We start from the raw sequence: 14,216 nt of genomic DNA on the forward strand, positions 1-14,216 counted from the left end.
ATTGTTAGTATTGTTAGTAGTTACTTCACTGAGTCCCAGGACTAGTTGACTGAGGGTATTCTTCTTTATGGTCAGCTCTTGGCATTTCAGGGCGTCGTAGTGATAGCATTGGGGATTGCTCATTTGTAGGTGATTCCAAAATTTGGTGGCTCTTTTTTGGATAGTGATTATTAATGGATATTGGCCTAGTTCCACCCTGCATGCATTGTTTACTGTTTTCCTTTGAGTCCGGAGGATACTTTTACAGAATTCTGCATGTAGGATCTCAATTGGGTGTTTGTCCCATTTTGCAAATTCTTGTTGAGTTAGCGGTCCCCATACCTCACTGCCATAGAGTGCAATTGGTTCAATTACTGATTTGAAAATTTTGAGCCAAATGCTAATTGGGATTTCTATTTGGATTGATTTTTTGATGGCATAGAAAGCCCTTCTTGCTTTCTCTTTCAGTTCATTCACAGCCAGTTTGAAGTTTCCCGTAGAACTGATTTTTAAGCCCAAGTATGTGTAGTTAGTGGTTTGTTCAATTTTGGTTGTTCCTACTGTGAAATTTATTTTTGGGTCCCTGATGTTTGGATCTTTGCTGACACAAGGACTTTGTTTTTTTGGGGATTTATTGTCAGGGCCCAAGTCTGGCAGTACGACTCCAGCAGGTCCAGGTTTTGCTGTAGCCCCTCTTTAGTAGGTGACAGCAGAACCAGGTCGTCTGCATAGAGGAGGAATTTAACCTTGGATTCATATAGGGTGAGGCCGGGTGCTGTAGATTGTTCAAGTAGTTTTGCCAATCCATTTATGTAAATATTAAAGAGTGTCGGTGAGATTGGCGAGCCCTGCGTCACCCCCCGCCCCTGTGGGAAGTATTTTGTTTGTTTGTCTCCAATTTTAACTGCACATTTGTTGTTTGTATACATTGATTTAATTACATCATATGTTTTCCCTCCTACCCCACTTCCGATAAGTTTCAGGAATAAACCGTCATGCCAGATGGAGTCGAAAGCCTTCTGGAAATCTACAAAGCATGCGTAGATTTTGCTTTTGTTATGGTGAACGTGTTTGTCAATTAGGGTCTGTAGGGTGAAGATATGATCGGATGTTCTCTAGTTTGGCAGGAATCCAATTTGGCTTTTACTCAAGACATTGTGCTCCTCAAGGAAGTTTATAAGTCTTTTGTTTATGATGCTACAGAATACCTTCCCCAGGTTACTGTTTACACAGATGCCTCGATAGTTGTTTGGGTCGATTTTGTCCCCACTTTTGTATATGGGCGTTATGAGTCCTTTGTTCCAGATATCAGGGAAATAACCGACACTCAGAACCCCTCTCTCTCTATCTCTATCAATTCCAATTCCAATTAAAATGCTTTATTGGCATGAAAGTTTACAGAGAACCATATTGCCAAAGCTTACATAGCAAAAAGGTACAGTTTTCCAACATTCTGTAGGTGTCAATCGATTTGACATTTGTTGGGTACATACAATATTACTTTTAAACAATATTAATTTTAAACAGTCTTTGTACTTCATTTGGTACGTTCAATATTAATTTTAAACAGTCTTAATTTTAAACAGTCCTCAGGTTGTGACATGTTGTTACATATTTGGCCCCAAGGTATGGTCTATCTCTCTCCCCCCTCTCTCTCTATCTCTCTCCCCCCCTCTCTCTCTCTCTCCCCCCTCTCTCTCTCTCTCTCTCCCCCCTCTCTCTATCTCTCTCCCCCCTCTATCTCTCTCCCCCTCTCTCTATCTCTCTCACCCTCTCTCTCTATGTCTCTCTCTCCCCCCTCTCTCTATCTCTCTCCCCCTCTCTCTCTATCTCTCTCCCCCTCTCTCTCTATCTCTCTCCCCCTCTCTCTCTCCCCCTCTCTCTCTCCCCCCCTCTCTCTCTATCTCTCTCTCTCTCCCCCCTCTCTCTCTATCTCTCTCCCCCCTCTCTCTATCTCTCTCCCCCCCCTCTCTCCATCTCTCTCCCCCCCTCTCTCTATCTCTCTCTCCCCCCTCTCTCTATCTTTCTCCCCCCTCTCTCTATCTTTCTCCCCCCTCTCTATCTCTCTCCCCCCCTCTCTCTATCTCTCTCCCCCCTCTCTCTATCTCTCTCCCCCCTCTCTCTCTATCTCTCTCCCCCCTCTATCTCTCTCCCCCTCTCTCTCTCCCCCCTCTCTATCTCTCTCCCCCCTCTCTCTCTATCTCTCTCCCCCCCTCTCTCTATCTCTCTCCATCTCTCTCCCCCCCTCTCTCTATCTCTCTCCCCCCTCTCTCTATCTCTCTCCCCCCTCTCTCTATCTCTCTATCCCCCCTCTCTCTCTATCTCTCTCCCCCTCTCTCTATCTCTCTCCCCCCTCTATCTCTCTCTCTATCTCTCTCCCCCTCTCTCTCTCCCCCCTCTCTCTATCTCTCTCCCCCCTATCTCTCTCCCCCCCTCTCTCTATCTCTCTCCCCCTCTCTCTCTATGTCTCTCTCTCCCCCCTCTCTCTATCTCTCTCCCCCTCTCTCTATCTCCCCCCTCTCTCTCTATCTCCCCCCTCTCTCTCTATCTCCCCCCTCTCTATCTCTCTCTCCCCCCTCTCTCTATCTCTCTCTCCCCCCTCTCTCTATCTCTCTCCCCCCTCTCTCTCTCCCCCCTCTCTCTCTATCTCTCTCCCCCTCTCTCTATCTCTCTCCCCCCTCTCTATCTCCCCTCTCTCTATCTCTCTCCCCCCTCTCTCTCTATCTCTCTCCCCTATCTCTCTCTCCCCCCTCTCTCTCTCTCCCCCCTCTCTCTATCTCTCTCCCCCCCTCTCTCTATCTCTCTCCCCCCTCTCTCTATCTCTCTCCCCCCTCTCTCTATCTCCCCCCTCTCTCTCTATCTCCCCCATCTCTCTCTCCCCCCTCTCTCTAACTCTCTCTCCCCCCTCTCTCTCTATCTCTCTCCCCTTCTCTCACTCCCTCTCACCCTCTCTCTCTATGTCTCTCTCCCTCTATCTCTCTCCCCCCTCTCTCTCTCTATCTCTCTCCCCCTCTCTCTCTATCTCTCTCCCCTTCTCCCCCTCTCTCACCCTCTCTCTCTATGTCTCTCTCTCTCTCCCTCTCTCTCTCTATCTCTCTCCCCCCTCTCTCTATCTCTCTCCCCCCTCTCTCTCTATCTCTCTCCCCCCTCTCTCTCTATCTCTCTCCCCCCTCTCTCTCTATCTCTCTCCCCTTCTCTCACTCTCTCTCTCCCCCTCCCCCTCTCTCACCCTCTCTCTCTATGTCTCTCTCTCTCTCTATCTCTCTCTCTCTATCTCTCTCCCCCCTCTCTCTCTCTATCTCTCCCCCTTTCTCTCTCTGTCTCTCTCCCCCTCCCTCTCTCACCCTCCCCGCTCTCTCTCTGTCTTTGTCTCCCTCTCCGCCTCTGTCTCTCTCAATTCAATTCAATTCAATTCGCTTTATCGCTCTCTCTCCCCCTCTCACTCCGCCCTCTCCCCATCTCTCCCCCTCTGTCTCTCTCCGCCCCTCTCCCCCCTCTCTCTGTCTCTCTCCCCTTCTCTCCCTCTCCCTTTCTCTCTGTCTCTCTCTCTCTCCCCCCCTCTTGCCCTCTCTCTCTCCCCCTTTCTCTCCCCCCCTCCCCCCTCTCTCTCTCACCCTCTCCCCCTCTCTGTCTCTGATCCGTCTCCCCCTCTTTTTCTCTCCCCCTCTCTCTCCCCTCTCCCCCCCCCTCGCTCTCTCTCCCCCTCTCTCTCTCTCTCCCCCCTCCCACTCTCTCTCTCTCCTCTCTCTGACTCAATTTTTTCAATTCAATTCAAATCGCTTTATTGGCATGATGACAAGGTACATCTTATGTTGCCAAAGCATCGAAAAACATTTATGGTTGAACACATAAACACAGGTCTATCCATACAGTGTATAAACAGATATATCCCTGAGTGTATAAATATACATTCATATAATTTGTATATATTCTTTTCTTAGATTTAATGGTTGTCCCTCAGTTTATGGCAAGCTGTAACATAGTGTGCCGCTAAGGTTACACAGTTTCTCTGTTCCACTAGTAGGTATGGGAGTTTTTGGTCGTCATTCAAATTTCTGAATTCAGGGCATATTTTTGTGAATTTTGGGTAGAAATTCTCCCTTATACCCTGATATTTTCTACAAGCTGTGAGGAAGTGCATCTCTGTCTCCACCACTCCCTGACTGCAGTGAGAGCATATCCTGTCCTCTCTTGGTAGCCTGGTCTGCCTTTTTCGATGGCCAGGCTATGTTCACTAAGTCTGTACATTGTCAAGGTTTTTCTCAGTTTGCTATCCTTTACCATGGTCAGGTAACCAGCCATGTTGTATTGTCTGTTTAGGGCCAAGTAGCAATTGAGTTTGTTTTGGGTTTTTGTTGTTTCTGCCCAATATGACAGATATTTTTCCTTTTGCTTAGTGACGATTGTGTTGGGTCGAATTCTCTGTGTTACGATGTCACTGTCCTGGGGCTGGTTATTGTTAGTAGTGTTAGTAGTAACTTCACTGAGTCCCAGGACTACTTGACTGAGGGTATTCTTCTTTATGGTCCTCTCTTGGCATTTCAGGGCTTCGTAATGATAGCAGTGGGGGTTGCTCATTTTTAGGTGTTTCCAAAATTTGGTGGCTCTTTTTTGGATAGTAATTATTAATGGATATTGGCCTAGTTCTGCCCTGCATGCATTGTTTATGGTTTTCCTTTGAGTCCGGAGGATACTTTTACAGAATTCTGCATGTGTTAGCGGTCCCCACACCTCACTGCTGTTGTGTATGTACCTTTAAGAGAAGAACTGATTTTATACTGCAGTACCGGCAGTGACCACCCCTGTATAAAAGGCCCTAGCAGGCTTCTGTACTTCAGTCTGACTTTACCTTCTGTTCAGTAAAATACCTGTTTAATTGTTCTCCCGAAGTCCGTGTATTATTGAGGCGCGGACTTTACAGTGGCGACGAGCAAGTTCGAACTCACCTGCAGTGTTGCATCACCTCACGGGAATCTTTCCCTGAGAAGAAGTTTCTTGGAGGTCGAAGTCAGAGCAACGGGCGTCGACCGCGGGCAACCGCCCAAGTGGCACGGTGGCATAGTGGTTAGCACTGTTGCCTCACAGCGCCAGGGACCCGGGTTCGAATCCGGCCTCGGGTGACTGTCTGTGTGGAGTTTGCACATTCTCCCCGTGTTTGCGTGGGTTTCCTCCGGGTGCTCCGGTTTCCTCCCACAGTCCAAAGATGTGCGGGTTAGGTTGATTGGCTATGATAAAAAAAAGTTGACCCTTAGTGTTAGGGGGATTAAATATGTGGGGTTACGGGGATAGGGTGGGATATGTGTTGGTGTAGGGGTTACGGGGATCGGGTGGCATATGTGTCGGTGCAGGCTCGATGGGCCGAAATGGCCTCTATCTGCACTGTGGGGTTTCTGTGTCTGTGATTTCTGTGATCCATCAGTGTTCAGAGAATTGCGGGAGAGGCTGTGGAGAGCTGGGCTTGGCTCCCCAGTCAAGGTGTTCCAGCAAATCGTGCTGATAGCAGGTAGTGCGCTGACCATTCCGGACTGCGGCGGGCTCGAGCTCGATCGAGCGGCTCTGCAAAAGGGGCCGCGCAGCGTCGCCAGGAGGAAAGAGAGAGAGAGAGGGTGGAGCGCACAGGGCACGGTCGGTGCTCAAGAACCGGGCAACGGAGAGAAAATAAACGAGGGGAAGGAAAAGTGAGACGCGCCAAAGCCACGGGTCGCCGCCATTACCCTGTAGAACGCTAGGAGCAGCGTGGCAGCAAGGGGAAGAAGGAAAAGTGCGGGAGGCGCCATTTTATTCCATTGGGGAAGAAGGAAAAGTGCGGGAGGCGCCATTTTATTCCATTGGGGAAGAAGAAAAAGCGCGGGAGGTGCCATTTTAAATCACCCAAGATGCCGAAGAGTGGCAGTATCACTGCTTTCGACAACGAGGTAGAAGACTGGACCACGTATGTGGAAAGAATTGAAGTATACTGCAATGCCAATGAGGTGGCCAATGGAAAGAAGGCGTCGGTATTATTAAATTTAATGGGCGCGAGAACATACGGCCTATTGCGGAATTTAATTACCCCAGCTAAACCAATGGAGAAAAGTTTTGAAGAGATTGTTAATATCTTACAGGAACACCTAAACCCTACACCGCTGCTGATAGCAGAAAGATTCAAGTTCCATAAAAGAAACCAGCACAAAGATGAGAACAATGCTGACTATCTTATGGAACTACGCAAGCTATCAAAGCACTGCCAGTTCGGAGCAGGACTGGCAGACACCTTACGGGATAAATTTGTCTGCGGGCTCCAGAGTGAAGGAACCCAGAAACGACTACTTTCGGAAAAGGACCTGACGCTAGAACAGGCTTTCAGCATGGCAGTATCCTACGAAGCAGCAGCACGGGGAGCTGCGGAAATACAACAGAAACCACAAGAATACAGCGCTAACGAAATGGCGTATGGAGCAGAAAAGTGCTATCGCTGTGGCAGAACAACCCATGATCAGAAGGACTGCTGGTTTAAGGACAAAGTATGCAGGCAATGCGGGAAAATGGGACATATAGCAAGAGTCTGCAGGTCGGGAAAGAAAACCAACACTACAAGAACTACTAAGGAAAAGTACAAGAAAGTAAAAAAAATGACAGACAGTAGTTCGGAAGATCAGCAGAGTGATAACGACTCCGGGAGCAGGAGACTAAGTTGTCTAAAGTTACACAACGTGATTGCAAAGGAGGATCTCCGAACCATTTGGGTCACCCTCATGATAGCAGGGTCCCAAGTAAAGATGGAATTGGATACAGGATCAGCCCTAACTGTCATGAATCGATGAGACTATGAGCGGCTATTCTCACACATACCCTTAAAGGACACGTCCATTGTATTGAAGACATACACGGGGCAAAAAGTCTACCCCAGAGGAAAAATAAGGGTGCCAGTTAAATATAACGGCAAGGAAACACAGAAACTGTATCTATATATACTACAAGATGGAGGACCACCATTATTGGGACGTGAATGGATCCGAAAAATACAATTGGATTGGCATTCCATTCAGGCGCTAACTGTGACTGACAAAAAGGATGATGACGTCACAGCTGGACGACTGTCACAAATTCTAACTGACGCGAAAGAGGTGTTCCAACAAGGACTTGGGACTCTAAAAGGAGTAAAGGCAACGATAAAAATCGAAGATAACGCAAACCCAAAATCTTTTAAGGCCAGACCGGTGCCGTACGCGATCCGCCCAGCCGTCGAAGCAGAACTGGAGAGTCTGGAGCGTTCAGGTGTGCTGTCCAAGGTGGATTGGAGCGAGTGGGCCACACCCATCGTTCCTGTAATGAAGAAATCATTGAGCAGCACGCCTGGGGAACCGAAGAAGGTTCGCATCTGTGGGGACTTCAAGGTAACTGTGAACCCAGTCCTGCACACAGTACAATATCCACTTCCACAGATAGAAGATATTTTCGCCTCACTATCTGGAGGGAAACGCTTTACAAAGATTGATCTGGCCCAAACGTATCTACAAATGGAGGTGGAAGAAGCATCTAGGAAATACCTCATGATAAGCACTCACAAAGGCCTTTACCAGTACAATTGACTGGTATTCGGGGTGGCATCAGCCCCGGCTATTTGGCAAAGGGCAATGGAACAAGTCCTGCAAGGGATCCCAGGAACCCAGTGTTATTTGGATGACATCCTGGTGACGGGCGAAAATGACAGTGAACACCTTGCCAACCTGGAGCAGGTGCTCACTAGATTGCAGGAATATGGGCTACGAGCCAACCGCCCCAAATGCGAGTTCTTCAGGAAACAAATCTCGTATTGTGGCCACATGATTGATGAGGAAGGGTTGCATAAGTCGCCGGACAAGATTGAGGCTGTAGTCAAGGCTCCAGCACCGGAAAATGTGTCGCAACTGAGGTTGTTCCTCGGGTTGGTGAACTACTACCATAAGTTCTGCCGAATTTATCTACAATTCTGCACCCACTGAATGCCCTGCTGCAAACTGGAGTAATATGGAAATGGAGTGATGAGTGTAAGCGTGCATTTCAGAAATGTAAATGCCTAATCACGTATTGGCCCACTACAACCCAACACTACCGATTCGGTTGGCATGTGATGCGTCTCCCTACGGCATTGGAGCGATGCTGTCACACAAATTCCTTGACGGTTCAGAGAGGCCAGTAGCCTTTGCGTCGCGCTCGTTAACCTCAGCCGAGCAGAATTACACCCAGATTGACAGGGAGGCCCTCAGCCTGGTGTGGGGGGTGAAGAAGTTCAATCACTATCTGCACGGACAGAAATTCACCCTACTGACTGATCATCAGCCCCTGGTCTCCATTTTTAACCCAAAGAAGGGCGTTCCGGTGATGACGGCGCAACGGCTGCAAAGATGGTCACTTTTTCTAGGGGCACATCAGTACAACATAGAATACAAGGGTACGAACAGCATGGAAATGCTGATGGGCTGTTGTGCCTACCGTTGCCTATGGTAGAGGAAGCACCTGCAGTGGACCCTGTTGAGATATTCCATGCGACCATAGTCGAATGTCTGCCTGTTACAAACTCAAGTATAGAGAAGGAAACCCGAAATGACCCGACACTCTCTCGGGTCTATGATTTGACGGTGAAGGGATGGCCAGCACATGGCGACTCACTGTTGCCAGCATTCTCGCCAAGGAGAGAACAGCTGTCAGCGTGCCGGGGGACCTTGATGTGTGGATCTGGAGTGGTAATTCCACCCAAGTTGAGAGACAGAGTGCTCAATGAGTTTCATGAAGGTCATCTGGGAGGGGTAAAAATGAAAAGCCTAGCCAGGGCTTATGTGTGGTGGCCGGGAATCGATAAACAAATCGAAGACCTGACCAAGAGCTGCTCAGGATGCCAGAAAGTCCAAAATGCACCACCACAGGCCCCTCTACACCCATGGGAGTGGCCCTCATCTCCATGGCAACGGGTACACGTTGATTTTGCTGGTCCATTCATGGACTCAATGTTTCTAATCTCTGTGGACGCCCATTCGAAATGGCCAGAGGTCATCAAAATATCCTCCACCACCACGGAGAAAACTATTGCAGTCCTACGGACCATCTTTGCCAGGAATGGCTTGCCAGAACAGATTTGCTCCGACAATGGGCCACAGTTTGTGTCCGAGGATTTCCGGAGGTTTCTGAGGAATAATGGGGTGAAGCATTACACATCTGCCCCATATCATCCAGCTACAAATGGATTGGCTGAAAGGTTTGTTCGGACCTTTAAAAAGGCAATAAAGGCGATGTATAACGACGACATACCACTACAACACAAGGTAGATCATTTCTTGTTTGCTTACCGGAATGCGACACATGCAGTCACCAACCAAGCTCCAGCCATAATGTTCTTCAACCGAAGGCTAAGATGTCGCCTGGATTTGCTCAAACCAAACATAAGACGAGATGTTGAGGATAAGCAATTCCAGCACATCAACGAGAAGCCAACCAGGAGCTTCAAGATAGGACAACCAGTCTTGGCCCGCGACTACCGAACAGAAAAATGGCAGCCAGGAACGATATGCACACAGCAGGGACCACTAATGTACACAGTGGACATTGGAGAGAGCATCATGAGACGCCATGCTGACCAGATTCTAGAGTCACAGGAACAAGCCAAACCCATACCACGAGCAGGTGCACCTGGTAATGAGCCCGAAGTACAGATTGTGTCTACCTCAGAAGCAGTGGTATTGGAAGCTGACGAACCAACCAATGACAATGAGCCAGAATCAACTCCACTGCAAGAACAGGATACTCGAGAAAGGCGCTATCCAGTCAGGATTAGGAAGCCTCCTCAAAGACTGAACTTATAAATGATTATTTCAGTTGATGTATATAGTACCGAGAAAATTGTAATTGTAATTAGTTATTATTTAGTTGTTAAATGAATGTTATGTACTGTTTATCTAAAAGGGGAGGAATTGTGTATGTACCTTTAAGAGAAGAACTGATTTTATACTGCAGTACCGGCAGTGACCACCCCTGTATAAAAGGCCCTAGCAGGCTTCTGTACTTCAGTCTGACGTTACCCTCTGTTCAGTCAAATACCTGTTTAATTGTTCTCCCGAAGTCCGTGTATTATTGAGGCGCGGACTTTACAACTGCCATAGAGTACAATTGGTTCAATTACTGATTTAAAAGTTTTGAGCCAAATGCTAATTGGGATTTCTATTTGGATTGATTTTTTAATGGCATAGAAAGCCCGTCTTGCTTTCTCTTTCAGTTCATTCACAGCCAGATGAAAATTTCCCGTGGAACTGATTTTTAAGCCCAAGTATGTGTAGTTAGTGGTTTGTTCAATTTTAGTTGTTCCTAGTGTGAAATTTATTTTGGGTCCCTGATGTCTGGATCTTTGCTGGAACACAAGGACTTTGGTTTTTTGGGGGTTTATTGTCAGGGCCCAGGTCTGGCAGAATGACTCTAGCAGATCCAGGTTCTGCTGTAGACCGTCCTTAGTTGGTGACAGCAGAACCAGGTCATCTGCATAGAGGAGGAATTTAACCTTGGATTAATATAGGGTGAGGCCGGGTGCTGTAGATTGTTCAAGTAGTTTTGCCAATTCATTTATGTAAATATTAAAGAGTGTCGGTGAGATAGGCGAGCCCTGCGCCACCCCCCGCCCCTGTGGGAAGTATTTTGTTTGTTTGTCTCCAATTTTAACTGCACATTTATTGCTTGTAAATACATTGATTTAATTACATCATATGTTTTCCCCCACTCTCTCTCTCCCCTCCCTCTCTCTCCCCTCTCTCTCCACCCTCTCTCTCACTCTCTGCAGTGCCCCCTGTGATGGAGGTGGTACGTGGGCTGGTGCAGGTTGTCGAGGGGTCTGTGGCAGAGTTACGGTGTGTGGCAAGCGGGAAGCCGAAACCGGTGGTGCTGTGGTCGCGGCTGGACAAGGAGCGGAGTCTCCCGACGGGAGAGTGGGAGCAGGAGAGTTTTGATGGAACGCTGCGGATGGAGAATGTCACTCGGGAGATGAGTGGAGCGTATCGCTGTCGGACTGGGCAATACAACGGGCTGAACGTCAAACCGCGGGAAGGACTCGTCCAGCTCAATGTGCTGTGTGAGTACAGAGAGACAGGTGGAGAGAGAGAGAGGGACAGAGAGAGAGAGAGAGGGACAGAGAGAGAGAGAGAGAGAGACGGAGAGAGGGAGAGAGAGAGAGAGACAGAGAGAGAGAGAGAGACAGAAAGAGAGAGAGAGAGAGACAGAGAGAGAGAGACAGAGAGAGACAGAGAGAGAGAGACAGAGAGAGAGAGACAGAGAGACAGAAAGAGAGAGAGAGAGACAGAAAGAGAGAGAGAGAGAGACAGAGAGAGAGAGAGACACAGAGAGAGAGTGAGAGAGAGGAAGAAACATAGAAGATAGGAGCAGGAGTAGGCCATTCGGCCCCTCGAGCCTGCTCCGCCATTTAATGAGATCATGGCTGATCATCCAAATTCAGTACCCGGTCCCTGCCTTCTCCCCATATCCCTTGATCCCTTTAGCCTTAAGAAATATATCCAACTCCTTCTTGAATATATTTAATGAATTGGCCTCAACTGCCTTCTGTGGTAGAGAATTCCACAGGTTCACCACTCTCTGGGTGAAGAAATTCCTCCTCATCTCAGTCCTAAATGACTTACCCCTTATCCTTAGACTGTGACCCCTGGTTCTGGACTCCCCCGCCATCGGGAACATCCTTCCTGCATCTAGTCTGTCCAGTCCTGTCAGAATTTTATAAGTTTCAATGAGATCCCCTCTCATTCTTCTAAACTCCAGTGAGTATAAGCCCAATCGACCCAATCTCTCCTCATACGTCATTCCTGCCATCCCAGGTATCAGCCTGGTGAATCTTCGCTGCACTCCTTCCATGACAAGAACATCTTTCCTCAGATAAGGCGACAAAACTGCACACAATACTCAAGGTATGGTCTCACCAAGGCCCTGTACAACTGCAGCAAGACATCCTTGTTCCTGTACTCGAATCCTCTCGCTACGAAGGCCAACATACCATTTGCCTTCTTAACCGCCTGCTGCACCTGCATGTTTACCTTCAACGACTGGTGCACAAGGACACCCAGGTCTCTTTGCACTTCCCCTTCTCCCAATCTATTGCCATTCAGATAATACTCTGCCTTCCTGTTTTTGCCACCAAAGTGGATAACCTCGCATTTATCCACTTTATACTGCATCTGCCATATATCTGCCCAATCAACCAACCTGTCCAAATCATACTGGAGTTTCTCGGCATCCTCCTCACAGCACACACGCCCACCCAGCTTTGTGTCGTCTGCAAACTTGGAGATATTACATCTAGCTGCCTCGTCTAGATCATTAATATATATTCTGAATAACTGGGGTCCTAGCACCGATCCCTGCGGTAACCCACTAGTCACTGCATGCCACTCGGAAAAAGACCCGTTTATTCCAACTCTTTGCTTCCTGTCTGCCAGCCAATTCTCTATCCAAGTCAGTGTGGTAAAACTGCCGTTAACGCCACCCCCCATGAACGAATGTTTGTTTTCCCCAGGAAGTCGACTACGGGAACCACTCTACCAACCTGGCTGACCTCTCCGGGGCCCGTCTTGCTGCGAAAGCACATGAGGGCCCATAAAACGGACCCCCTGGTCGAGAGGGTGAACCTCCTGCACGCCAACCCCCAGTACGCCTACGTGGCTTACCCAGACGGGCGGGAGGACACTGTCTCCTTACGAGACCTCGCACCCTCGGGCACTCCGGAGACACCACCTTTACCCCCCCCCCACCACCCCCCCAATTCCAGCCCAGGTAGACGGCATGCCGGAACCCCACGAGCCTTCGCCGACCACGCAGACACCAGCATTAACACCGGATAATGCAGCACCGCCGCTGCGACGATCGGAGAGGCTTACGAGGCCTCCGGACAGACTGGCATACCAGAACTGGTGGTACACTTCACCCCGCTGGACTCAAATCTGAACAAGGGGTGAATGTGGTAAACCACTTTTATCGTTCACAATCGTTACTCTATAGTTATCACTGTTGTATTGTTCTCACTGTTCTCACTGTTGTATCACTATACGAGGTCGCCTCTTGTCGCGCTGTTAGACCTGGGCTGACCACCTCCGACTCCGCCCATGGCTCCACCTACCTGCCCAGGTATAAAGGTAGTCGACTGGCTGGTATTCCTCCTTGTTGGACCCGATCACCCACGAGGGTGGGCTCTGTTATTTAGTCAATAAAAACCTTTAGTTACGTTCCTAACTCGTCGCTTTTATTGGACGAATTGATAGGTATATCAGTCAGTACCTTGCCCCCAATCCCATGTGCTTTAACTTTACACGCTAATCTCTTATCAAAAGCCTTCTGAAAGTCCAAATACACCACATCCACTGGTTCTTCCTTATCTATTTTACCAGTTACATCCTCAAAAAATTCCAGTAGATTAGTCAAGCACGATTTACCTTTTCACAGAAATCACAGAAATCACAGAAACCCCACAGTGCAGATAGAGGCCATTTTCGGCCCATCGAGCCTGCACTGACACATATCCCACCCTATCCCCGTAACCCCACGTATTTAATCCCCCCTAACACTAAGGGTCAATTTATCATAGCCAATCAACCTAACCCGCACATCTTTGGACTGTGGGAGGAAACCGGAGCGCCCGGAGAAAACCCACGCAAACACGGGGAGAATGTGCAAACTTTTGTAAATCCATGTTGACTATGTCCGATCCTGTCACTGTTTTCCAAGTGCTCTGCTATTACATCTTTTATAATGGACTCTAGCATTTTCCCTATTACCAATGTCAGGCTTACCGGTCTCTAATTCCCCGTTTTCTCTCTACCACCTTTTTTAAATAGTGGGGTAACATTAGCTACCCTCCAATCCATGGGAACTGTTCCAGAATCTATAGAATTTTGGAAGATGATCAGCAATGCATCTACTATTTCTAGGGTTACTTCCTTAAGTACACTAGGATGTAGATTATCAGGCCCTGGGGATTTATCGGCCTTCAATCCCGTCAATTTCCCTAACACCATTTCCCTACAAATACTGATTTCATTCAGTTCCTCCCTCTCATTAGACCCTGTGAACCCTGACATCTCTGGGAGGTTATTTGTGTCCTCCTTTGTGAGGACAGAACCAAAGTATGTATTTAATTGGTCTGCCATTTCTTTGTTCCCCATTATAAACTCCGCTGATTCTGACTGCAAGGGACCTACGCTTGACTTCACCAATCTTTTTCTCTTCACATATCTATA

The 14,216-nt window shown here is 48.2% G+C and overlaps 1 protein-coding gene across 1 annotated transcript in view; it reads left to right on the plus strand.

Annotated features, from left to right (window-relative positions):
* Positions 1-14,216, plus strand: part of LOC147113224 (MAM domain-containing glycosylphosphatidylinositol anchor protein 1-like) — a 125,798-nt gene that overhangs the window by 19,286 nt on the left and 92,296 nt on the right. Inside the window, exon 3 of the mRNA XM_085998261.1 lies at positions 10,763-11,050. Within this exon, the coding sequence (XP_085854387.1) occupies positions 10,763-11,050 (288 nt within the window). The remainder of the gene's footprint in view (positions 1-10,762; positions 11,051-14,216) is intronic.

This window comes from Somniosus microcephalus, chromosome 9 (assembly GCF_052327205.1).
Source record: "Somniosus microcephalus isolate GS21.2 chromosome 9, FLI_Smic_1.0, whole genome shotgun sequence".
NCBI classification, from domain to species: Eukaryota; Metazoa; Chordata; class Chondrichthyes; order Squaliformes; family Somniosidae; genus Somniosus; species Somniosus microcephalus.